The sequence below is a fragment of the Aquarana catesbeiana genome, linkage group LG06 (assembly GCF_042186555.1).
Source record: "Aquarana catesbeiana isolate 2022-GZ linkage group LG06, ASM4218655v1, whole genome shotgun sequence".
Lineage (NCBI taxonomy): Eukaryota > Metazoa > Chordata > Amphibia > Anura > Ranidae > Aquarana > Aquarana catesbeiana.
The window spans coordinates 148,588,074-148,615,972 of record NC_133329.1 but is presented as its reverse complement, the minus strand read 5'-3'; the positions used below and the strand labels follow the sequence as shown (position 1 = coordinate 148,615,972).

The following is a 27,899-nucleotide window of genomic DNA, read 5'->3' as shown; positions in this document are numbered from 1 at the left end:
AACAAAAAAAAACAACATTCCCGATTTTTCCTCATGGGAAATCCCGAATTCGGGACACTCTCCAATCGGGACGAGGGTAGCAAAATCGGGATTGTCCCGGGAAAATCGGGACTGTTGGCAACTATGCTAATACACTGCCACTGGATCCAGGGCCAGTGCTACCACTAGGCAAACTAGGCAGCCGCCTAGGGCGCACTGCTGCCTAGCGCGCCCGGCCACTGGTGTTCCTACTCTCTTCTTTATGCAGCAAGCAACTAAGTCTCAGCATCAACAGGCAGCCGTTCACACATAGTGTCAAAGGCGCAGCGGCGGTGGACGGCTGTGTCTGTGTCCCAACTCCCGAATGAATGGAAGCAAGCAAAAATTAATTGATGGGCGCTGGTAGGCTGTATTTGATGGGCGCTGGTGAGGCTGCATTTGATGGGCGCTGGTGAGGCTGCATTTGATGGGCGCTGGTGAGGCTGCATTTGATGGGTGCTGGTGAGGCTGCATTTGATGGGTGCTGGTGAGGCTGCATTTGATGGGTGCTGGTGGGCTACATTTGATGGACGCTGGGGAGGCTGCATTTGATGGGCGCTGGTGAGGCTGCATTTGATGGGCGCTGGTGAGGCTGCATTTGATGGGTACTTCATTAAAAAGGTAGGGTATACATGGGAAGGGCAAAGGGGGTGGGGTCAGGGGTGGAGCCAGGGGGGGCGGCAAAATGAGGTTTCCCCTAGGGTGTCAAAAATCCTTGCACCAACCCTGACTGGATCCCCTGAGCTCTTGCAATCTTCTCACTAAGTATCTTCCTCAAGCGTCACCCCCGCTTCCCTGCTGGGTCCTTAGCCTGGCGCTCCAGATACTTCTCAAACATCACCCGCTGGCCTGCTCAGTTCCTGGCTTGGCACACAATACTGCTCTGCAAGCATCACGTCCACTGCAGGTGTGTTGCTAGGTGGGAAAAAGACCAGGGGCTTCAGCCCGAAGTCCGAGCCTGGCATCGGGGGGGGTATGGGGGTGTTATGTGGAGGGGGGAGAATGGGGGTGTTATGTGGGGGGGTAGGTAGGCTCGCTTTCTGGTTTGCTGCCTGGCTCACCAGTGCCCACCAATGCTGACCACTAAACTGACCTATCTGACACATACACTGACCGTTACGCTGACCTACCTGAAACACACTGACCTAATTGACCCACACTGACCTACCTGACACACACTGACCCACAGTGACCTACCTGACCATTACACTGACCTACCTGACCCACACTGAGTTACCTGACCATTACACTGACCTACCTGACCATTACGCTGACCTACCTGACACACACTGACCTACCTGACCCACACTGACCTACCTGACACACACTGACCTACCTGGCCATTACACTGACCTACCTGACCCACACTGACCTACCTGGTCATTACACTGACTTACCTGACACACACTGACCTACCTGACCATTACACTGACCTACCTGACCCACACTGACCTTCCTGACACACAATAACCTACCTGACACACACTGACCTACACTGACCATTACACTGACCTACCTGACACACACTGACCTACCTGACCATTACACTGACCTACCTGACACACACTGACCTACCTGACCATTACACTGACCTACCTGACACACACTGACCTACCTGACCATTACACTGACCTACCTGACACACACTGACCTACCTGACCATTACACTGACCTACCTGACACATTGACCTACCTGACCATTACACTGACCTTCCTGACACACACTGACCTACCTGACCATTACACTGACCTACCTGACACACACTGCCCTACCTGACCCACACTGACCTACCTGACACACACTGACCTACTTGACCATTACACTGAACTACCTGACCCACACTGACCTACCTGACACACACTGACCTACCTGACCATTACACTGACCTACCTGACACGCACTGACCTACCTGACCATTACACTGACCTACCTGACACATTGACCTACCTGACCATTACACTGACCTTCCTGACACACACTGACCTACCTGACCATCACACTGACCTACCTGACACACACTGACCTACCTGACCCACACTGACCTACCTGACCATTACGCTGACCTACCTGGCACACACGGACCTACCTGACCATTACACTGACTTACCTGACAGACACTGACCTTCCTCACCATTACACTGACCTACCTGACACACACTGACTTACCTGATCATTACACTCACCTACCTGACCCACACTGACCTGCCTGACACTGACCTACCTGACACACACTGACCATTACACTCACCTACCTGACTTTTCCACATCAGACTTCAGCTGACCTCCTCTTGCAGCTCAGCCTTACCTGTAGTGTGTGGCGCGCCCATCCCATTCATGGCCAGTTAGAGGCAGCCAGAGCCAGGACAGGAAAGCCGCCCGCCCATTTACACCGAGCGAGCGCCGAGCGGGTACCTCATAGTGCTCGGCACGGCCGTATTGTAATTCCCACCTCCTGGAGCCTGCAGCCACTATGATGGACATCATACGTCTCGTGGTCCCCGCATTGGACCAGTGTGATCATAGGCGCTGCAGGCTCCAGGAGGCGGAACTTGTTATGTCACTCGGCCACGCTCGGAGTCGGATCTGTCCCCGCTGGCTGCCGCTGAGTGGCTGCTCGGGCCTAATAATAGAATTATGAATGCCCAAGACCCGGGGCTTTTTGGGGGGCCCACTCGGGGGCTCCAGTCCCCCTCAGCCCCTCCCAACACCACTGCTCCACTGGCTGGGTCCCTGGCTTGGCACCTACTGAAGTTTCCCAATTCTTCACCGTCCCCAGTTGGTGAGAACACTGACCTGGCACTTGCTTCAGCTACTCACAGTGGTCCCTGTTAATAGGATGGATAGTCCCTTAGTGGCGACAGCTTTCCCTCTACCTCCGACCACGACAGGTTCTCTGACCAGCAGAACCGTCACTTTTGGTTGGACTGCAAGCTGCAACCCCAATCCTATGCTTCTCGCTTGCTTCTGGATAGGCCCCCCAGACAGCCTAGCAGCCAAATATCCCCAGGATAGGCCTCAGACTCCAGCCTAGTAGCCCGGGACAGTACAACACACGTCCACACAGACAGCCATTCCGGGTGGCACAGAACTCTGATCACCCGACCCCACCCAAATAAGTAGACTCTCCCAGCAAGCCAAGTAGGGTTGCCACCTTTTCTTCTAATCAAACACGATATATTTTGCTATTAGATAATATTTCTAATCATATGACGTTAATAACAAGACTCCCCCTTTACATCAGAGTCCACAAAGTTCCCCTTTTACATGTGAATCCACAGAGTTCCCCTTTTACATCTGAATTTGCAGAGTTCCCTTTGACTGTAAGGGGGGATTCTGCAGTCTCTGATGTAAGGGAGAACTCTAGGGACTCTAAGGAATGCTCTGAAAACCCTGATTTATGGGGGAACACTGAGCACTCTGATGTACAGAGAGGACTCTGCTGTAAGCGCAAACACTGTGGCCTCTGGTGTAAAGAGGAATTTTGATCTAAGGGGTGCTTTGAGAACCCGGATTTACCTTAGTGTGCTCCCTCAGAGGCAGGAGAGAGAAGGGGGGGAGACTTCAGTCACAGACGGGGATGGATGGTGAGCTCACTCACCCCTTGGCAGTCAGCACCTCTCATTCAGATGTATCTGAGGCTGCTAGACTTCCAATTTCTGGCCCCCACTATCCTTTTCTGAGGCACAGTGCTGGGGATTGGAGTGTGGGCAGACACAGAAGGGTAGGGGTGGGAGAAAGAGGTGCAGATTGAGCCCTCTCTCCTCTGCCGTTGGTGTAGGGGAATTGTTAGTTTTGTTAGTGTTGGCTTTGGGCAGTGTAAAAAAGAGTGTAACAGACACTCTTAGCTTAGCCAGTTGCAGCCAGGAAACCTGCTGGGAAGCCATAGTCCAGTGTGAATAATGTGTCCAGGTTTCAGCCAGTCTGAAACCCGGACGCATGATTCCAAACCCAAACTGTCCGGGTGAATCCTGGACAGGTGGCAGCCCTAAGGCCAAGGGATCCAAGAAAATCCCTGACTATTGGCTGAGACACTCCATTCATTCCTAATCTGTCCTTGCAATGCCCTTGTCTTATCTAATGTCACCAGGTACCCGGCCACCTAGTGACAGAAGAGAGAAGTGCCACAGTTCCAGAATTAGGGTGAAATCATTTGACCGCCTAACAATTGGCCAAGGCAACTATCACCTGAAACAAAATTTAACAGCATCCCTGCCTAAACATCAGGGTGCTACATTAGCACATAATTACAGCCTACTAATTGGCTTCAAAAAGGGTAAGCTTGGGGCGCAAAGCACTGCACCTGGAGCCCCCTCAGTTGTGACATTAGCGAACCAGCATTCACTATTGTCTTCCTGCTTCTCCTCCCGGCCAATCAGGACAGGAAGTGGGTCCTAAGACCGCATTGGCCAGGGGGGAGAAGCAACCAGATTGGCCGGGAGGAGAAGCGGGGGAAGCTGCCTGCGACCTGGATGGGGTAAAGTGCGGGACTGGCTGGCAGGCAAGCGGGCGGGCTGGGGAAAGTGTCGAGTTGACTGGTGGTGTTGGGGTTGGAGGGTTTGTTTGCCACTTGGAGCACCAGCCACCACTGTCTCTGATTGCTGTTGATTATCACAGATGGACTTATTACAATGTTTTGCTGAATTGCACATTGCAATGCAATATTGTCTTTATTGCACTTTAGCATATTAGTTGTTAATAGCAATTAGGGATGAGCTTCATGTTTGAGTCGAACTCATGTTTGACTCGAACATCGGCTGTTCGCCAGTTCGCTGAACAGCGAACAATTTGGGGTGTTCGCGGCAAATTTGAAAGCCGCGGAACACCCTTTAAAAGTCTATGGGAGAAATCAAAAGTGCTAATTTTAAAGGCTTATATGCAAGTTATTGTCATAAAAAGTGTTTGGGGACCCGGGTCCTGCCCCAGGGGACATGGATCAATGCAAAAAAAAGTGAAACCCCCTTACCATTTCACACAGGGGGGAGGGCCGGGATCTGGGGGTCCCCTTGTTAAAGGGGGCTTCCAGATTCCGATAAGCCCCCCGCCCGCAGACCCCCACAACCACCGGGCAAGGGTTGTGGGGATGAGGCCCTTGTCCCCATCAACATGGGGACAAGGTGTTTTGGGGGCTACACCAAAGCACCCTCCCAATGTTGAGGGCATGTGGCCTGGTACGGTTCGGGGGGGGGGGGGCGCTCTCTCGCCCCCCCCTCTTTTCCTGTGGCCTGCCAGGTTGCGTGCTCGGATAAGGGTCTGGTATGGATTTTTGGGGGGACCCCACACCATTTTTTTTTTAATTTTGGCACGGGGTTTCCCTTAAAATCCATACCATCCATTTTTATCAATGAACTTTTATGTGTATTGTCGGACCGGCAATTCATTAATAGCCGAGAGTAGTTTTAAATGATTTTTTTTCCTTTGAAATGTCATTTTGCTGTCAGACTCTTCTAAACACGGGAAACATGCGCCCCTTTACAGGCATACTATAGACACCCCCCAGGTACGAACTTTAAAGGGATATTACACTTTTATTGTTTCACTTTAAGCATTATTAAAATCACTGCTCCCGAAAAAACGGCCGTTTTTAAAACTTTTTTTTGCATTGATCCATGTCCCCTGGGGCAGGACCCAGGTCCCCAAACACTTTTTATGACAATAACTTGCATATAAGCCTTTAAAATTAGCACTTTTGATTATTCATGTTCGAGCCCCATAGACTTTAACGGTGTTCGCGTGTTTGAACACATTTTTGCCTGTTCTGGTGCGAACCGAACAGGGGGGTGTTCGGCTCATCCCTAATAGCAACCAATATTTCTTTGGTTTATGATTACAGTGAACTTTGACTTCAGATAGGGAAACTGTATTAGGCTACAGTCACATGGCCAGAACACAGCTATAGAAATGTTACAAGGAAAAGGCAAGGAACAAAAGTTCCAGTGTAATGTCCAGTAAATAGATACGTTTTATTTAATGTGAAAAAATTGTCCTGTTCTTTTTTTTCTATTGCATATGTTTATACGCACGTCCCCTGATGCAGGTTTTTGGATTTTATGCACTAAACGCAGTGCATGTTGATGCACCTGTGTTAACGTCCCCATTGAAAACAATGCAGTCGTGTTCAGATCCGTAAATGCGCTTTTTACAGCCACATGAATGAGGCCTAATGCCCCATACACACGGTCGGACTTTGTTCGGACATTCCGACAACAAAATCCTAGGAATTTTTCCGACGGATGTTGGCTCAAACTTGTCTTGCATACACACAGTCACACAAAGTTGTCAGAAAATCCGATCGTTCTGAACGCGGTGACGTAAAACACGTACGTCGGGACTATAAACGGGGCAGTGGCCAATAGCTTTCATCTCTTTATTTATTCTGAGCATGCGTGGCACTTTGTCCGTCGGATTTGTGTACACACGATCGGAATTTCCGACAACGGATTTTGTTGTCGGAAAATTTTATGTCCTGCTCTCAAACTTTGTGTGTCGGAAAATCCGATGGAAAATGTGTGATGGAGCCCACACACGGTCGGAATTTCCGACAACAAGGTCCTATCACACATTTTCCGTCGGAAAATCCGACCGTGTGTACGGGGCATTAGAATACTTACACACGTTTTTTTTCTGCCAGATATTCCTGGCAGAAAAAGTGTGAGGATGGGCCTTATAGCACATGGACATATTTCTGCATAATTGCATGTACACACTAAAATTTCTTCCAAAAATGTTTTAATCAAGGGAAGGTGATGTACATGCTTATATGCAGGTATACATGCAATGCAGAATTTTGTATTCTTTTTTATTATCTATGTGCAATGCATGTTTATGTGCCTGTGTGTACAGGCCTATTAAAAACACTGGGCTGCATTTAAATCAGTAAAATAAGACGCCTGAATGCCTTAAAAAGCGGTGGTTATATAGATATAGATAGATAGATAGATAGATAGATAGATAGATAGATAGATAGATAGATAGATAGATAGATAGATAGATAGATAGATGTATATATAGATGTATATATATATACTAGTGGCGGCCGCTCATGCAGGGCACAGGGGCGCTTCCCCCCTAATCTATGCGCCTCTAATCTACATGCAGGGCGACGGATGCATGGATTCCAATGTTTTTTTGTTTTTGTTTTTTTAGAAGCACATGATTAGAACCTGAGGCTCTAATTGGCTTCAAAAAGGGTGGGCTTGGGGCACAGAGCACTGAGCCTGCAGCCCCCCCAGTTGTGTGGCATTAGCAAATTAATATTTGCTAATGTCTTCATGTTTCTCCTCCTGGCCCCAATCAGGAAGCGGGTCCTGGGACATGATAAGACCCGACCGGCTGCGAGTCCTAAGTCCTGATTGGCCGGGAGGAGACGTAGGGGGAAGCCGCGATCTGGATGGGTTAAGTGTGGGGCTGGCGGGCAAGCGATGTGGTGATCGAGCGATTGGGGGGCATCAATCGAGTGCACCAGCGAGCACAGGGGTGGTTGGTTGGCTGGCTGAGGGGGCCGCTCCCCCAAGAAAATTGAGCACCAGCCGCAACTGATTTATTATATATATATATATATATATATATATATATATATATATATATATATATATATATATATATATATACACACACACATATTTAACCACCTCCCATCTGCGCTATGGTCGAAAGACGGCTACAGCGCGGACCTAATTTGCCGGGGGGCATCCATAGACGTCCTCCTGTGCTCGAGCGGCCTGCGTGCCCCTATGAGACTCGTCTGATCACAGATCGGAGTAAGGGGTCGATCTCGACCCCTTACCACGTGATCAGCTGTCAGCCAATGACAGCTGATCATGTGATGTAAACAGAGCCGTTAATCGGCTATTTTTTCTCCTTACGCTGGTAGCGTGAGGAGAAAAAAAAAAGCCGATCACCGGCGGCTGTGAGAGGGACATCATCACCAGTGCTCACAGTACCACCCATCAGTGCCCACAGTTATCAGTGCCACCTATAAATGTCACCAATCAGTGTCTCATCACCAGTGCTGCCTATCAATACCACCTACCAGTGCCACCTACTAGTGCCCATCAGTGCCGCCTATCAGTGCCCATCATTGTTGCCTTATCTGTGCCTATCAGTCGCCTTATCTGTGCCTATAAGTGCAGCCTCATCAGTGCAGCCTCATCAGTGCAGCCTCATCAGTGCAGCCTCATCAGCGAATATCAATGAAGGAGAAAAATTACCCGTTTGCAAAATTTTATAACAAACTATGAAACATGTTTTTTTTTTTTTTTTCAAAAATTTCTGTCTTTTTTTGTTTTTTTTAGCAAAAAACAAAAACCCCAGTGGTGATTAAATACCACCAAAAGAAAGCTCCACTTGTGTGAAAAAAAATGATAAAAATTGAATTTGAGTAGAGTGTAGCATGACCGCACAATTGTCATTCAAAGTGTGACAGCACAGAAAGCTAAAAATTGGTCTGGGCAGGAAGGGGGTGAAAGTACTCAGTAAGCAAGGTGTTAAAAATCTACAATGTGTGTAGTCTAAGATCAATTCATAGAAATGTACAATTAACATTCTATCACACACTACATAAGCACATAGCAGTGCAAGGTAGCGTGGCCGAGCGGTCTAAGGCGCTGGATTAAGGCTCCAGTCTCTTCGGGGGCGTGGGTTCGAATCCCACCGCTGCCACAGTTGTTCTTTTTCCCTTTTGATTTATTTTTCTTTCCTTCTTACTAACCAACAGCGCCCTCTTCTGATTGGTGGCCTTAGTGAGCGCTAAGCATTGTGGGTAACAGTAGCCGCTCCCACGTGTCTGCATTACAAGCAGTATGGCTGCTTCCTGAGAGCCGGAGAGGCCGCTGGTGACAGGAGCGGAGACTGACCGGGAGGACGGTGTGTCAGGTAGGTGCGGAGCGGTGAGGTGACCGGGGCGATGATGTACAGGCGGAGCTCAGACGGTACGGTGTGTAGGTGACATCACCTACCTGTAGCAGGCCTGACAGTCAGCTTCTATCAGACGTGCCGGGAGTGTCCCCCTCCCCCGGTCTGTTATTGTGGAGTAGACGGGCACAGGGCGCTCTGAGAACAGCGGGCATGCTGGGACTTGTAGTCCCAGAGATAGGGGGAGGGGACAGACACCATGGAGCCCTCAGGACACACACAGGCCCCATATAATGGACACCACACACCTTACACTCAACTTTCCATCTACCAACAACCATGTCCTATGAGAAGTCATTACATAGTTGTTGGTGGATCTGCTGGAGATTGTACAATCAGATTGTGATGTGTATGTGCTTAGCTTAAAGTGTAAGTTTACAGGGACCTTACACTGGACCCCCCCGGTACCACTGCACCAGATTGCTGCGATTCCCCCGCTGTCAGACATCGAAAAAAAAAACGCTTCATCGCTCTGACGATTTTCTCCTCTCCTCACAGTGCTGACCATATGGGCTGGATGGCTTCTCATTGGTCAGCGCCATCCATGTGAAGATGCTGACCAATTAGAATCCCTGTACTCCGTACTGGCAAGGCAAAGCGATACGGACACGAGATTAAAGCGGAGTTCCACCCAAACATGGAACTTCCTCTTTAAGGAATCCCTACCCCCTCCTATGCCACATTTGGCATGTCATTTTTTTGAGGGGGGGGGGGGGGGTAGTAGCGGGTACCTAGTTTTGACAGGTACCCGGCTCCCACTTCTGTTTGCGGAAGTTCTCCTCTTCCCCCTCCCTGCAATCTTCTGGGTCACAGAAGTTTGCCCGGCCATTCAGGACGCACAGCGCGACTTGCGCATACCTGGCTGTGAAGCAGCAAGCTTGTTCACACCTGGCTGTGAAGCAGCAAGCTTGTTCACACTAGTGATGCCGGCGCCAAGGAGAGGTGGGGGAAAGAGAAGCGAGGCTTCAAGAGGCTGGATCATGGGACAGGTGTGTGTAATAAAAGTCAGCAGCTACACTTATTTTTTTTTTTAGCTGCTGACTTTTAATAAACACAAACGGCTGAAACTTCTGTGGGGGTTTTAAATCCCTGGACCAGTGAAACTGCTTGTCGGTGTTTGACAGCGGGGGATCGCGGCAGTATGGTACAGCGGGGGGGGGATCGCGGCGGTATGGTACAGCGGGGGGGGGGATCGCGGCGGTATGGTACAGCGGGGGGGGGGATCGCGGCGGTATGGTACAGCGGGGGGGGGGGATCGCGGCGGTATGGTACAGCGGGGGGATCGCGGCGGTATGGTACAGCGGGGGGATCGCGGCGGTATGGTACAGCGGGGGGGATCGCGGCAGTATGGTGCAGCGGGGGGGATCGCGGGCGGTATGGTGCAGCGGGGGGGATCGCGGGCGGTATGGTGCAGCGGGGGGGATCGCGGGCGGTATGGTGCAGCGGGGGGGATCGCGGCGGTATGGTACAGCGGGGGGGGATCGCGGCGGTATGGTACAGCTGGGGGGGATCGCGGGCGGTATGGTACAGCTGGGGGGGATCGCGGGCGGTATGGTACAGCGGGGGGGATCGCGGGCGGTATGGTACAGCGGGGGGGATCGCGGGCGGTATGGTACAGCGGGGGGGATCGCGGGCGGTATGGTACAGCGGGGGGGATCGCGGGCGGTATGGTACAGCGGGGGGGATCGCGGGCGGTATGGTACAGCGGGGGGGATCGCGGGCGGTATGGTACAGCGGGGGGGGATCGCGGGCGGTATGGTACAGCGGGGGGGGATCGCGGGCGGTATGGTACAGCGGGGGGGGTCGCGGGCGGTATGGTACAGCGGGGGGTGGGGAGGGGGACTAGTGTAAGGTTATCGTACAGATTTTCTGTAAAGGGGAACTTACACTTTAACCACTTCCCGCCCAACAACATCATATAACGTCGCAGACTTTGAGTGGTGATATCTGAATGATGCCTGCAGTTACAGGCATCATTCAGATATCTTCTTTTACAGCAAGTGATTCCCTGCACTGTAAAAACAATTGTAGCGGCTGTTCAGCAGCTTAATTGTTTTTACAGGAGGCGGAGAAAGGGGACACGCCCTCCAGTAATTCTACCGGCTTGCCTGTGCGATCGGCAAGCCGGAGAAGGAATAGAGAATACCGCGTCTCTATGACCTTCAGAGGCCGGACGTGAAGTTATGGCATCGCGCCTAGGATCGGCAGTTGTAAACATTGCCGTTGCCTTCACTGGGAAGCCTGAGATCATTGTGTTTTTTTTTTTGTTTTGTTTTGTTTTTTTGTTTTTTTTTTTTAATCTCAGGCTTTCCAGCATAGAGGAGAGATCTGGGGACCTGTCATGCCCTATACCTATAACCAGGGATGTTTACATTTCTTGTAATAGGAATTAGAGTGTTAAAAAAAAATGTAAAAGGAAAGTGTCAAAATAGAAAAATATAAGTAAAAAAAAAAAGAAGCAAACGCATATGTAGACGGTGTTATAACCACACGTGAGGTATCGCCATGAACGTTGGAGCGAGAGCAATAATTCTAGCCCTAGACCTCTTCTGTAACTCTAAACAAGTGACCTGTAAACATTTTTAATGCATCGCCTATGGGGACTTTTTTTAAGTACTGAAGTTTAACGCCCAATTTTAAAGCGTGACATGTTGGGTATCTATTTACTTTGCGTAACATCATCTTTCACATTATGCAAAAAGATTGGGCTAACTTTAGTGTTTTTTTTCCCCAAAAAATGCGTTTGAAAAATTGCGCAAATACTGTGCGAGATAAAAAGTTGCAACAACAACCATTTTATTCCCTAGGGTCTCTGCTAAAAAAAAAAAACATATATAATGTTTGGGGGTTCTGAGTAATTTTCTAGCAAAAAAAGGATGATTTTTACATGTAGGAGAGAAATGTCAGAATTGGCCTGGGTGGCAAGTGGTTAAACAAGAGCTTGCAAAAATCAGCAGCTATAAATACTTTAACTGCTGACTTTTAATAAAAGGACACTTAACTGTTCAGGGATCCAGCAGTGTCCTCACTCGGGCCAGTTCTTCACCGGTCTTCAAGTCCCTGACGCGGCCATGTTAACTGTGAGCAGCTGGCTGGGATTGCTTGCCGCTTCACAGCCAGCTTCCCTCTGTGCCACGCTATCTAAATGGTCCCACAGACTCCTGGGATGTGTGATATGTCCCAGGAGGTTGGGGGTGGTCTTCCACTCTTATTGTCTAGGCAGTCGTAGGGGAAGTGTAAGCAGGCACCTGTCAAAACTAGGTATTGGCTTCCCAACACCCATAAAAAAAAAAATATAAATATGGTGGAGGAGGGGGAGGAGAAAAAAATAACTGAAACTTCCATCTTTCATTTTTCGGTAGAGTTCCACTGTAAGGGCAGTGCAGGAAAGGCATGTTCCGTCCATATGTCCCACAACATACTTGAATGCAGCTGCCATTAAATGTTATGGTTCCCCAAACACACTTCCGAAACGCAGCATGTTTGTGGCCGCCAAACCACAGTGATTCTACAGTACCATTGCGGTTTGGTGCTGGGCAGCTGGAAAAAGTAGTGCTTGCAACACAATACTTATCAGGAAATAAGTATCGATCACATAATAACAAAGAACCAAAATGTAAGGAACACTAATGCTGTGGGCTTTTTAATTTTTCATATTTATTGGATGAAATTACCTGTAGTACCTGTGTGTGTGTGTGTGTGTATATATATATATATATATATATATATATATATATTCTCTAATATTAGACCGACCTATAAGTCATTAGTCTCTCCTGTAAGGCTACATTCAGACGGCTGAACAGCAGCGTCCAGAGGCAGCCGCCAGCAAGAATCAGTAGGTTTTTGGCAGTGGTTGTAAGCTTTCCCTGTACACACCGTGTACGTACAGCTGTGGCTGTCAGATTTGTGTACATGTTACCTGTGTATAGAGCTTCTGACAAACCCTTTGTGCAGTAAATTTGCATCCAGGATTGACGTTTCTGCATAGTTTTGGCTGCACACATTTATCCGCACCCCATCATCTGTAAAAGTGTAACATTAGATGCACCAATTGTTTGACTCTAAAAAATAAATAAATATGGTCAGATAATGCTGGAGAATTGACAGATGAGTTACTACTTCAACTAGTTATATATTTTTTTAAGTGGAATATTGTATGTTCCAGTCAACTGGAATGTCAAATAATTGTGCCAATGTAGGTCTCTCAGATGACATTGTGACTTGGCTTGTGAACCTTTTTTCCTAAGTTTCACCTTTTTTTTTTCATTTTATTTGGCATTGTGTGAGTTAACAGGATGAGGTTAGCAGTCCTAGGAACCCTTGTTGTTGGGGAAGTAGGTGTGTCTGCCATTCATATAGCAGGTGATTGACAAGCACTGATCCTTTCCATACAGGTTCTTATTACTGTAAGTCAAGACATTTGTGAATTAATTGAATATTTTTGCTTTGTTCTGTAGGAGATAAAACACTTTTCTACCTGGCACCCTGAAGAACACAGGCTGTTGGTGTGTCCCCCATTAGTATGGAAAATGAAGATGACGATCCAATTATACAAGAGGTAGAGTCTTTTATTCATAGGAACTATTAAGTTACTGATCGATTTTTCCATTCATTACTGCTTGTATGTTTAGGATGGTTTCATTTTCCATTAGGAAAATCTTTTATAATAGGATCTCTGCTACACATAACATTTAAATGACAAGATGCATGAAAATTAGCTAATGTGAATGTATAGGGCCACTCACATATATTTCATACGTTCATTTTAAAGCGTAACCCTAGACATGTGGTTTTGGATAGAATGGGCAAGAATTAGGCATTTGCAACCTAGGCAGGGCATGCCATTACTTTTTTTTTTTACATGCATCCTAAAGCTCCACTGTGATAGTCTATAATTAACAGTTCACTAGGCTGTTGATTAGAAAGCCTGGCCTGCCTTCCAGCACCTGTGGCCCACCTCACTGATGCTTAACTGCCTACCCTTCACCTCCTCTTGAGTTGCCAGCTGCAGCAGGTATGCCTGTAAAACTCCATGGGTTTTTGATAATGTGTGAATTGGGGATGATTTGAGGTCTAAAGGTGCATGAATTGGACTACGGTGGTTTTTTTTTTTTTTAGTGTTTTTTGGCACGCTGACTGTCTAATACTGGTAAAATTGACACTCGGTGTGGAATGTGCTGACCCTGGGTTAGATCTGTGAGTTTTCTATTGCTGTCATTGGGCCCATGTGGGAGCCCTTGCTCCCGGTCTGTGTTATTATTGTCACCAGGACAGGAAGAAGGGGCAAATCTCCAAAAGTTGTGGTTAGTTTCACTTTGCTACATGTGCTGGTTTGGTGTGTTTTGGATGCGTTGTGTAGCAAATTTGAATAGGAAAATGCAAGTCGGTAGAATAAAAATATAGCATGTTGATATTTTGCTAACACAAGAACAAACCATAAAAACATTTTGTGTTTGTAAAGAATGGCATTTTTTTTTTAATGAGCCCTCGCTAATTTGTACCATTTGAATTAATCATTTTTTAATGAATTTAACACAAGGGTAATCTGATGGTACAATGCAATTAAATATTTCATGTGTAGTTACACCTAAAGAGCCTGTGTATATTGATGGGCTTCTGTCAATGTCATAAATTTGGCATACTTTTCATAAGGAATTCATTAGAGGTACATATATAGATAGCGCTGTCAATTTACGTAGCACTTTACATATTGTACATTCACCTCAGTCCCTACCCCTCCAGGTGCTTACAATGTAAGGTCCCTAACGCACATTCATATACTAGGCCAATTTGGTCAGGATCCAGTTAACCTAGCAACGTGTTTGAAGTGTTGGAGGAAACATGAGAACATGCATACTCCAGGCAGGTAGTGTCATGGTTGGGATTTGAACCAATGACCCTGGTGCTGCTAGGTGGAAGTGCTAACCACTTAGCCACTGTACTTCCCAATTTGTTGATGGGTTTATTTGACGTGTATTCAACCTGCTTCAGGCAGGTTTTGCATTCCTTTAGACTTATGGGAATACAGAACCTGCTTGAAGCAGACAAAAGCCCCTTGACACAGGCCCTTATGCAAAGTGCTGTAGGTCACTTCACATGTACCCAGCAGATGGTTATTTCAGGGCAGCTTGAGAACACCTACAAAGCTGCCATATTCAAGGTTATACTGCTGTGGTTAAAATTTGAGGAGCAGGTCAAGGTCTTGCCACGGCTTATTCTGAACTCCTCTAAACAGCCTGGCTCATTTGGAGTGCAAGAATACAGTTCTTGTTTGGTGCACTTGGAATGCAATTACCAATATATGGCACCACGAGTGCAACAAGCATTTTATTTGTTTTCTGAATGCGAACAAAATCATGTGATTTTTGCACACGTTCAGGAGCTACATTAGTGTAAATGCAGGCTTGTGGTTATCTGCTATTTAGCATAATTACACCTCTGTAGAGCTTTACCATTTCCTTCATCAAAGATGACAACCAACAAATAATTTACCAGGTATAGCACCAATGGCTAGTAATGTACCTATTAATGTCATGTCAGTTTTCTCTTCTGTGCTGTACATTGGCAGGCCTTGCTTTTGTAACTGAGACTCCTCTGCGTTATTTACCAACACAGCCCACATGTTGGCCTTCTCTACTTGAAACAATGGTGCTCATAGTCTCTCCAGTCTTCTGCAGCCAGTATTTTGTCCCAGAGCAACTAACAGCTTCTTTGCAGGGGCAGTCAGTGGCAGAGATCGTCCTTGACATACTTAATAAAACTGGGTTGATAGCAAAAGGAAGAAGCTCATTTAAAATCAGAGAGTAGAGTCATGTATAGTGAGCAGCACTATTCCTAATCCCATTAATGGCTGGGACACATTAGCCAATTCAGAGGGGACAGTAGGCTTGTAGTAGTCTCAGATGACGTGTTAGACTCTTTTGTTAAAGGATAATAGAATGGAGCAGCAATCAGTTATGCAAATAATTTGCACAAAATATAGAAACCTGGACATGGCTCATTAATTACCTGTATAGTGGCTGCTGATTTATATTTTTTTCTAGCATTTGTAGGAGACACTATGCTTGTTGGTCAGGATCTTTAATGGATACTGTGATTTTCATTCTAAAACCTGGTGCTGTCAGCTTTTTTTCATCATTTGATGTCAGTCAGTTTTGTGTATTTTCTGAAATCAGGACCATTCCAGAAATACAAAAAATAATTTGATCATCCACCCCACAGTGTTATTCCAATACCATTATTGCATAACGGAATATCAGCAACACTTTGGCACTCTCTACACTGCTTTTGTGTTCCATAACTCATAGTAGCCAAGACTCATAGGTAAATGAAAGATGATTGGTTACAGTGCTCAGCAGTTTGCTTCTTTAAAGTGGTTGGTTGTAAACCCTTACATATACCCAATGAAGTGACTGGCCTCAGGTGATACACAGAGATAAACAGGTTCAACTTATGTAGGAGAATTTGTGTTATCTGCAGCAATCTCTTCCACAATTTATATAACTTGTCTGAGCTTTTAGAAAGCAGGGGTTGGGGATCTGAGGTTACACTCTGCAGAGCTCTGTGAAGAGAGCTCTGATTGGAAGGAAGGGGCACATACCCCTGCACACAACACACAGGAGCAGAGCTGAGGCTGTCAATCACAGGCTGTGTGCTGGAGCTTCATTCGCTATTGTTTTTTTTCTCTTGGTGCTAGGAAAACTTGTCAGAAGTGACTGATGCTGATAGCAGAGGAACAAGACAGGGCACAGAGATTACACTTGGTGCTCTGGATTGAGTACACGCTATAGATTGATATGCTTTCTTCATATTTCATGTCTGAGGTTTACACCCACTTAAAGTGCATGCACTTTCATCTCTTCCAACTGACAGACAGAGCATATATGACATAGATCATGAGCGGTTGGTACATGAATGTAAAATTGCATGGATTAAGGGTGCTCATGCCACTTTGATTTTCATTTTATGCTTTTTGTTGTGGCATTGCTGAAGCAGTCTTCCCAACACAATACCTTTCTTTAACTGATGCACTTCTTTATTTCAGATTGATCTTTTCCTGGCCAAGAGCTTGGCAGAGAAGCTATACTTATTCCAGGTATTGTCAAAAATTGTCCTTTAAATTCTAGACACGCAGTCAGATTAAAGTTGTTTTTTTTTTTCTGCTGCCAGTCATATATTTGTTTTTTTTCTGTTTCACAAATGCTGGTTTGGGATCCTAAGGGCAAATTCACACTATATGCGCTGACAGATGTTTTACCACAGGGACACACAGGAAACCATTGTTTCCTATGTGTTCCATTCACACTGCAACGCAGCCCAGCAGCTGCAGTCTGTTGCAGCGAACCGGGCTGAATCACCCTGTGCTGCCCGACTTTACAGTGAATTAAATATATGTTTTGTACACTTCAAATAAATCTCGTACAAAAAAAAAAGGGAGCTGTATGATGCGCTGAATTGCGCACCACACTGCCCCATAGTGTAGATGGCAAAGCAGGGTGGCCGATGCAATGAACCCCTCCTGCCACTCTGTGTTGCAATGTGAATTGGGCCTAAATGTTCCACATTTTGATATCTGGTAATTGTAGTGGACTCATTTATTAGAGGGATACTGTTCATGAAATACAGTTTCTTATCAATTTCTCCATCCACCATGAATGGAGGAATCTCCACTGCCTGCTATTGTACTCAAGCAACCACAGCACCTGTTGCTGAATACCCAAACAGTAACTACATCTGATTTCATGCAGTCTCTGCTACACCAGTGATTTTCCATCTAGCTTAGTCGGTGTTTAAATTGACTTTTTTGAGCTGAGTGATGAGTGATGCTGACAGGGCCACCCATGGCTCAGATTTCAGCTGATTCAGCAGGAATCGCTCAATATTCAAGCTATGTATGGGCAGCTTTAGGCTGCTGACAGATAAGCTTGTGGACTAACAAAATAATAAAAAAAATCTAAAACTTTTCAAATGCATTTTACTAGCAGGCGCTCATTTATTGGGACACATAAGTCTGAATTCCGAGTTCTAAAAAAATTGAACTTTGGTATGCATTTTGAACACTGCAAGCACTTTAAATTGCAAAATCGAAACTGCTTCTGTATCTATCTACAGGGGGTGTTGGCAACCTGTTGATCGCGTGCTACCTGTCGACCGCTGATAGGTGACAGGTAGACTGGGAACAGGTCTGCGCCACTGACCCCGCCTCCTACTGCTAGCTGCCGGTCTTCTCAATCGTCTTTCTCTGCCATGCCTTTGGTCCACTCTCCTCCTCTTCCCCCCCCCCCCCGCCTCCTCCGCCGCTGTCATCAGTACGACAGAGAGCAAGAGGCAGCACAGGGCGGGCGGTGGAGCTGGCCAAGTTGACTTTTCTAGTTATCCTGCAGGTGATTGGTTGCTAAGTCAAAGCAACCAATCACCAGCATGTTAATGTGAATAGTCGCTCGGCCAGCTCCACTGCCCTCTGAACTGTGCTGCTTCTAAGTCTCGTGCACATGACCTGTCATGCTTATTTCTATTACAAGGGATGTTTATAGTCCTTGTAATAAGAATAAACGCGATCAATCGCATGCAATAAAACGCTGCAATGGGAGGGAAGGGAAGAGGACACTACTGTGTGTGGGGTGTAATGTAAAAGGGACAGTGGACACTTCTATGGGAGAAAAGGGGGGGGGGACACCCCTGCTATGGGCAGGGCCACCCCCATAACAGTGTTCTGTACCACCCTTCACATCACCCCCCCCCCCCCCAATCCCTGCATTCTGAGCGCAACCCACTCCTGATCCCTGCATTCACTTGTGATGCACTTTTTTTTTTTTTTTTTTTTTTTTTTTTATGTCCACTGCATTGTGCAATCTACATTTGGGGTTAACAATGTATCATCGCAAAGGCAGTGCATTTTGAACACGGTGCAGGAAACACACCTGGAACACGCCTTTCTGGCGCTGCGTTCTGGTGTGAACCGGCCCTAACGGGACACTGTACCCGGTGATCTTTGACTTCATCCGTGTTGTTCAAGTAGATCTCCATCTCTCTAAGGTTGCCTACCCCTGATCTACAGTGTCTCACAAAAGTAAGTACACCCCTCACATTTTTGTACATATTTTATTCTATCTTTTCATGTGACAACACTGAAGAAATTACACTTTGCCACAATGTGAATTGTATAACAATTCTTTTTTTCAGATCCTCAGAGAGTTATTTGCCATGAGGTGCCATGTTGAACTTCCAGTGACCAGAATTAGAGAGTGAGAGCAATAACACCAAATTTAACACACCTGCTCCCCATTCGCACCTGAGACCTTGTAACACTAACGAGTCAAATGACACCAGGGAGGCAAAATGGCTAATTGGGCCCAATTTGGACATTTTCACTTAGGGGTGTACTCACTTTTGTTGCCAGTGGTTTAGACATTAATGTCTGTGTGCTGAGTTATTTTGAGGGGACAGCAAATTTACATTGTAAAGTTATACAAGCTGTACACTCACTACTTTACATTGTAGCGAAGTGTCATTTCTTCAGTGTTGTCACATGAAAAGATATAATAAAACATTTACAAAAATGTGAGGGGTGTACTCACATTTGTGAGATACTGTATGTCTATCTATGTCTTTAGATATTTTAATAGCGCAATAAAATGTCTATTCTCAAATGAGTTAATGCTAACTTGGAGGGTGTACTGTGATCACATAATCAGTTCCTGTGTTGTACTAGGAAACAATACATGTGCATACAATCTGTGCATTCGACAACCAGGGAAGGAGCAACCACTGCAATACCCTTAAAGTGGATGTAAACCTGATTCATGAAATTTGAGCTGGGCACATATATCTGCAATGTTTTCTTATCTTTCTTTAAAGCACCAAGTCCCGTGGCTTTCTCCTGCTCCGTTCTTCTGTTATCAGCATGATAACGTCTGACAAGTTCTCCAACACATGTGATAAAACCAGCCTGAATTTTGTGTCAGGATGGGTGCTATAAATAGATTAGCATAAAGCTGGTCTACTCACAGCTCTGAAGTCTCTGCCTATGTGGAGTGGGGGTGTGTGCCTTTCCTCCAATCAGCTGTCCCCCCAGTGTAATCCAACGCTACACTGCTACTGCTGAATGAGGAAGCGAAAATTCTAACAGGACGTGCACTTTCTAAACGGTATATAAAGCTGAAGACAGCAGATATGCATGTAAAACTTATGTAGGGAGATTTGTTTCATGTGTGTATAATCTGAGGCTGTTTACATCCACTTTAAGGACTTTGCTAGGAGTGCCTATGCCATAACCTTAAAGTACACATCACATGACAGAATTATGTATGCTCCCATTGCTGACTTCTCCTTTCAAAAATGGCATTCAATGACTGACATGCTTTGACTCCAGCTCTTACACACCCATAACAGGTGTAGAAATGAAAAATTGCAGAGTTGTAGGTCAAAGTATTAAAGCCAGACACCACCAGGCAACTGACTTTTTTTTTTCAGTAAAAGGTCAGCAGTTGCAGCCCCTGTACTTCTCTTATGACAAGGTGCACTTCAAAAGACAGTGACACCTAATGTTTTAAAAATCAATATTGTAATGAACCTAACAAACTTATTAAATCAGCTATATAAATGTTAGAACATGTTTGATATTAGATCACTGACATCACGTGTATTCTCTTCCCTTTGTGTGCGTGCAGCTGTGCGAAAGGGATTGCCCCGGCCGCAGCTGATTGGGCAGGCAGGGATATGATCATGTGACAGCTTCTCATAGGTTATGCTGAACTGGAAATATGAATGTTATACTCAGCGCTGTTCCAATAAACAAACAATAAAACCATGTATAATAAAGTGCCTACATCAGTATAATCAATAACATAGTATTAATTAACAATGTAAAGTGCTCGGTGCAATTATAGTGCAAAACAAATAAAGTCAATCCATATAATCGTATACTGTGTTGAACTTGTGCAAATTATGCAGTTGGTGTAGATCTTGGTGACACTCCGTGCTCCCCTTCTGGGTCCCCACTCGCCAACAGTAATCTTTAAATGCGCCTGGAATTAGATTTGGAATGTCATCTCCCGTCAATGGCTAGGGCTGCTGGATGTAATCAATATGTAGGTGAAAATATCAACTTCCTTCCACCGATATATTAGAGACGTCAGGTATATCCTATATCCAGATATAATTATCACTTTCCCAACTTTCCTGATGATTGGATATCCATATTAGGCATATGGCAATGAAGAGAAAAGGATATATAGTGTAATACTTCTAAATTTTATTCATAAAAATCCAAAATAATACACTTACATCAAATGTTTAAAACGTCGCCTTGGCGTGCAAACAACCGTCACTAGGTCTCCTCAGCTTGACGCGTTTCGCCCCCCCACTGGGCGTCTTCAGAAGCTGGTGGCACCCATGACTGGTTGCCTTATATGTATTAAGTCCCGCCGACTACACCCCGTAACTCCTACTCTCAATGAGTGCGCAGTAAAATTCTGCCAGAACCGAAAGTGTTGTTACCACCATCTTGGTCAGGGGTCTCAAACTGGCGGCCCTCCAGCTGTTACGAAACTACAAGTCCCATCATGCCTTTGCCTGTGGGAGTCATGCTTGTAACTGTCAGCCTTGCAATGCCTCATGGGACTTGTAGTGTCGCAACAGCTGGAGGGCCGCCAGTTTGAGACCCCTGATCTTGGTACTCCCATAGACGTAGTCAGAAGGCTTGCATATTGTATGCGGTGGCTTCCTGTTAGGTCTCACTATATCCCACTAAGCGTATGAGGTAATTTCCTGCTTCCGCAGGAAGTATTCATATCGCCATCATGGTACTCATTTTTTGAGACATTACACCCACCACTGTAACTATCTTATATGTGATCACTTCCTGTGTTCACAGGAAATGTGGATGCCACCATTCTAATACTCAATGCTGTCTATAAATTATGTGTATGTTTAATTATAATGTTTACACAAGTTTCTTTCTCGGTATGCCTGTATTTTGTCTATCAGTTATTTTGTATTGTCTACACATATTAGCCAATCTGGTTTGAATGTCAGTATCTAAAAAAATATCCCTAATTGGGCAATTAATAAATACAATGTTGTGCTCTACATGTCAATCTTCTTGATGATCCCTTATCTCAAATGATTGCAAAATATTCCCAATGACAACAATTATATTCTAATATAGATTAGTAAGCATATCTAGATTGGTCAACATTAAAAATATCATTATGATAAAATAGAATGTTTGAAAGTATATTAAAATTATTAATTACTTATAAAACAATTCTGAACTGGGTTTGGACAGAACAAAGCTCATCCTTGCTGGTCATGTGTGCAGCACCATGGCAACTGCAGATCTAAAGAGAGGCTAAGATGACAACATCCTTGGGGGAGAGAAGGGTTTAGTTATGCTTTTAAAGGATAACCTGACTTTCGGGACATGTTACCTGCTCCACCCGTGTTTAGGGTGTAACATGTTTCAGCTCCTGCCTACTCTCCCTCTGATGCCCTTTCTCCATGGCAGTGGGCTGGGGTTCTTTTCCCTGCACCTGCTGTCACTTTTTGAACAGGACCTGGTTGTGCGGGGCTCCACCCACACGGCCGCATAATTTATTCAGTTTCCTGTGAATAAACAAACTACAAGTACCGTCTTCCACCGCAACAGACAGAGTTGTATTTTTATTGGACCGAAGAGGTGCTAATGAGCGCTCTCGCAGTCCACTCACATCTTCTCCGGTTTTCAAGCAGAAATACCGTACAAAGGTACGAACTGAAAGCCAGAGGACACGTCTGCAGGAGCCCACATTGCACTCATGATCTACTGATCGTGGGTGCAATGCTTTCCAGGCTCTTGCTAGGAAGAACAAATAAATGCACTTTTTTTTCTGCAAATATATGAGGATTTATTAATTTTTCCATAAAGGTGAGCTAATCCTTTAAGTTTTGTGCATAGTGTTTGGAAAAGTAGCAAGTCAATTAAGTGTGTGCAGGGACTCCTGTCTACAAATGCTATCTTGTTATTTTAGTATTGGGAAAAAGGTTTTAGAAGTTTTGGATAATCTTGACTGGCTGCAGGTTAAAATTGAAAAATAATATATCTTATGTAGCAGTAATGTATATTTTATATCTAGTTTAGGCAAATCTGTAATTTTTTTATTCTTCTTTACTTAGTACCCAGTCCGGCCTGCATCGATGACCTATGATGGTGTGCCACACCTTTCAGCAAGAATAAAGCCAAAGCAACAGAAGGTAGGATATATCTGATCTGTGAATTCATTTCTCGATACATCCTGCTGATTACTGCCATGTGTGTGTATAGCCTTGTTAGGTATGTCATGTGCTCTATAAAAAGTGACTGCAAGTAACATAAAATATAACTATTTCTTATACATCACTTTCTAGGTGGAGATGGATATGGCCATTAACGCGATGAGTCCTAATTATTGCCGCAGTAAAGGAGAACAGATTGCTCTTAATGTGGATGGCACTAGCAATGATGAGACCAGTACCTATTCCTCGTAAGTTTTCAGCTGCCTTTTTTTTAAGGGTTTCCTATCCGCAGGTTTCAACCTGCAGGGTTCATTGTAGTAGCTGTGTTTTTGGGGTTTTTTTTTGTTTTTTTTTGTTTTTGACTGTTTTGTGCTGTTTGAGCCAGAGAATGCCCAAAGGCTCTGCATTGTACAATTGTTTCAGAAAACCAATAAAAAGTGTTTAAAAAAAGACGGCTAGAACAAAGGCAATTGTGGTTGCAGTCATCTCAATGGATATACAAAACACATTCGGAGATAAAGATATACTTTTAGATAGTTGTGCTCATAAGTTTACATACCCTGGCAGAATTTATGATTTTTTTGGCCATTTTTCAGAGAATTTAAATGATAACACAAACTTTTCTTTCACTCATGGTTAGTGTTTGGCTAATGCCATTTATTATCAATCAACTGTGTTTACTCTCTTTAACCACTTCTTTCCTACCCGCCCATAGTCATATGACATCTGCAGATGGGATCTCCCATCCTGGGCGGGCGTCATATGACATCCTCGATTCCCGGCGGTATTGGGGGTGCGTGCCGTGTCAATCGGGAGCCGATGCGCGTGTCGGTGGCCGCGATGTTCACTGGGCACCCGCGATTGCTGGTGACAAAACAGGAACGTGGATCTGTGTGTTTGTAAACACACAGATCCAGGTCCTGTCAGGGGAGAGGAGAGAGATCATGTCTCCTCCCCTAGTCAGTCCCCTCCCCCCCCACAGTTAGAATCACTCCCTAGGTAACACATTTAACCCCTTGATCGCCCCCTAGTGTTAACTCCTTCCCTGCCAGTGACATATATACAGTAATCGGCGCATATTTATAGCACTGATCGCTGTAAAAGTGTAACTGGTCCCAAAATAGTGTCCGATCTGTCCGCCGCAATGTCACAGTCACGATAAAAATCGCAGATCACCGCCATTACTAGTAAAAAAAAAAAATGAATAATACAAATATTGGCCTAAACTAAGGAAAAGACTAGTTTTAAAAAAATGGGATATTTATAATGGCAAAAAGTAAAAAATATTGTGGTTTTTTTTTTTTTTTGTTTTTGTTTTTTTTGTTTTTTTCAAAATTGTCACTTTTTTTTTGTTTTATAATGCAAAAAAAAACGCAGAGGTGATCAAATACCACCAAAAGAAAAAAATGATAAAAATTTAATTTGGGTACAGTGTTGCATGACCGCGCAATTGTCATTCAAAATGTTACAGTGCTGAAAGCTGAAAACTGGCCTGAGCAGGAAGGGGGTGAAAATGCCCTGTTTTGAAGTGGTTAAATCATAATTGCAACAGAAATGACCAAAATCACCCTGGTCAAAATTGACATACTCCAGTTCATTAAGCGGAAGTAAACCCATCCATAAAACATTTTCATTTACGGCACGTGCTGGAAATGTAACATTCCCATTGGTTGTGCTCTCAACCAAACTGTCAAACCATCCAATTGCTGGTGTCATAACTGATCACATGTGCAGCATCATGGCAGCTGTAGATTTAAACTGAGGCAAAGATGGCAGCTTTCTTGGTTGAAAACAATAGAAGGGTTTACTTACACTTTAATACCGTGTATTGCCCCCTTTAACATCGACAGCTTGAAGTCTTTTGTGGTATTTATGGATGAGGCTCTTTATCTTCTCAGATGGTAAAGCTGCCCATTCCTCTTGGCAAAAAGCCTCCAGTTCCTGTAAATTCTTGGGCTGTCTTGCATGAACTGCACATTTGAGATCTCCCCAGAGTGGCTCAATGATATTGAGGTCAGGAGACTGAGACCTTCACTTTATTCTGCTGTAGCCAATGACAGGTTGACTTGGCCTTGTGTTTTGGATCATTGTCATGTTGGAATGTCCAAGTACGTCCCATGCGCAGCTTCTTGGCTGATGAATGCAAATGTTCCTCTAGTATTTTTTGATAACATACTGCATTCATCTTGCCATCAGTTTTTGCCAAATTTCTTGTACCTTTTGTAGCTCACACATCCCCAAAACATCAGCGATCCACCTCTGTGTTTCACAGTAGGAATGGTGTACCTTTCATCATAGGCCTTGTTGACTCCTCTCCAAATGTAGCGTTTATGGTTGTGACCAAAAAGCTCAATTTTGGTCTTACCACTCCAAATGACTTTGTACCAGAAGGTTTGAGGCTTGTCTCTGTGCTTTTAGGTGTATTGTAAATGGGATACTTTGTGGCATTTGCGTAGTAATGGCTTTCTTCTGGGGACTCGACCATGCAGCCCATCTTTCTTCAAGTGCCTCCTTATTGTGCATCTTGAAACAGCCATACCACGTTTTCAGAGTCCTGTATTTCACCTAAAGTTAATTGTAGGTTTTTCTTTGCATCCCAAACAATTTTTCTGGCAGTTGTAGCTGAAAACTTAGTTGGTCTACCTGACCGTGGTTTAGTTTCAACAGAACCCCTCATTTTCCACTTCTTGATTAGAGTGTGAACACTGCTGATTGGCATTCTCAATTCCTTGGATATCTTTTTATATCCTTTTCCCGTTTTATTCAGTTCAACTACCTTTTCCCGCAGATCCTTTGACAATTTGTTTGCTTTCCCCGTGACTTAGAATCCAGAAATGTCAGTGCAACACTGGATGAAAGATGCAAGGGTCTGTCAGGAGTCCAGAAACTCATTGACCTTTTATACACACACACACACTAATTACAAGCAAACAGATCACAGGTGAGGATGGTTACCTTTTAATAGCCATTCAAACCCCTTTGTGTCAACTTGCGTGCATGTTATCAGACCAAAATCACCAGGGTATGTAAACTTTTGATCAGGGTCATTTGTGTCATTTCTGTTGTGATTATGATTTAAAAAGAGTAAACACGGTTGATAATAAATGGCTTCAGCCAAACACTAACCATGAGTAAAAGAAAAGTTTTTGTGTTATTCATATTCTCAGAAAAATGGTCATGAAATCATAAATTCTGCCAGGGTATGTAAACTTATGAGCACAACTGTATATGATTTTTGTACACCACATTTATTATGCACACAAAGTTGTTAGAAACTCTGTGGGGATTAATTTGGTTATGAGAAAATGAGTAACTGCAATATTAAAGGGTGAAGCAAATAAAATTCAGTTTAGGGTTGTGAGATAATGATGCTATGTAAGTATTACTCTTCTCATTACCCTTAATTTAATAGAGTCCCAAGATGGGCAGTTTTAAGTTGGACATAGATGATACGTTTTTTGTTTTTTCACTCAGTCAGCAGGTTGATAAAAAAAACAAAACCATTTTCCTCCATCCGCACAAACAAGGTGGATGAAGGAAACAGGGACAGCCAAACACAGTTCAAAATTTAGGTGGTCCCTGCTGAACCAGCTGATATTTGAGCTGTCTATGGCCAGCTTTAGTCCCCGTGTTCTGCAAGTTGTTAACCCTAAGATGTTAAACTTCATTAGTGTATATTTTTTGTTATGAGTCTTTTAGATTATAGTGTCCTAATGTGTGTTTTTTGTTTTTTCCTAGGAAACTTATGGACAAACAGACCTTCTCATCCATACAAGCTGCAAGTAACTCAAATCGATATGCAGCTGCATTCTATAGAAAAGGTATATTATTGTCATGCTTAATGTTTTTTATAGTTGCTCTCTTCCAGCTTGAGGACAGCTATCCTTAAGCCCTGTTATAGTTAATGCAATACCTGCATATCTGTTTCTTTATCAAACCTCCATTTTTTTTACTCTTTCTATATAGTGAAGGTCTATTTGAGAACACATGCTGAGAGGTGTGGCTGTTATCTAGCTGTGCCAGCAATGCAGCGTAAGGTCTCGATGCGACATTTTCATTTAGTGGAAAAAGTATTTATTTTAAAAGAGAGTTATGACCAAAGTGGGTCACAGGAGAGTATACTTATATTTGTGTTCTTCTGTGATACAGTATGCACTGTAGTTTCTCCTGCCCCTCCCCTTATAGCGGTGCCCTCTGTCTCCCTTCTTATCAACCCTACTCCCCTACTGTAGTGCTCTGTCCCCTTCACATAACACCAAACCCCTCTTCCGTCACTTTAGTGTCCTCTGCCCCTCTGCTAGTACCATTAGTACAGTGTCGGATTCTATACAAAAACCTCTTTTTGGGATTTTGTAGGCAACAAAGGTAAAAATCTCCATATATATTTAGTTAAAAAAGTTTTACGTTTTATATTTCCATTACAAATTATAAAACCATCCCTGTAGTTTGGGAGTATTAGAACACGGTTACAACATTGCATTATAAAAACAGCAAAATGAGGGTCATCATCACTTGATTATACTTCATAGTATGTGGTACATCCAGTTGTTTGCTGTCATAGAGGTGAACCCCCACAGTAAGCTTCCAACCAGAATCATCCAATGCGTTTCCAATGCCAATTAACAATACATTCTTCCTCGGAAGTACCACACTGGAAGTAAATTAATATTATAGTTCAACAGTATCAGATTACTGCAATTAAAGTATTCTAATA

At 44.6% G+C, this 27,899-nt stretch overlaps 1 protein-coding gene and 1 non-coding gene across 3 annotated transcripts in view; both read left to right on the top strand.

Moving 5' to 3' along the window:
* The first annotated feature begins 8,595 nt into the window (after positions 1–8,595).
* Positions 8,596–8,677, top strand: TRNAL-AAG (transfer RNA leucine (anticodon AAG)). Its single transcript has one exon. It is a non-coding gene; the product is annotated as a tRNA-Leu (tRNA).
* Positions 8,678–8,756: 79 nt separating this feature from the next.
* POLR3E (RNA polymerase III subunit E) overlaps positions 8,757–27,899 on the top strand; it is a 109,250-nt gene continuing 90,107 nt past the window's right edge. Inside the window, exons 1-6 of one of the 2 annotated variants that reach the window (XM_073591037.1) lie at positions 8,757–8,890; positions 13,390–13,490; positions 16,977–17,027; positions 23,087–23,164; positions 23,318–23,433; positions 26,924–27,006. In XM_073591037.1, the coding sequence (XP_073447138.1) occupies positions 13,455–13,490; positions 16,977–17,027; positions 23,087–23,164; positions 23,318–23,433; positions 26,924–27,006 (364 nt within the window). In that variant the 5' untranslated portion in view covers positions 8,757–8,890; positions 13,390–13,454. Of the gene's footprint in view, positions 8,891–13,389; positions 13,491–16,976; positions 17,028–23,086; positions 23,165–23,317; positions 23,434–26,923; positions 27,007–27,899 lie in introns of those variants that run through there. The other variant, XM_073591038.1, reaches the window with a different exon arrangement.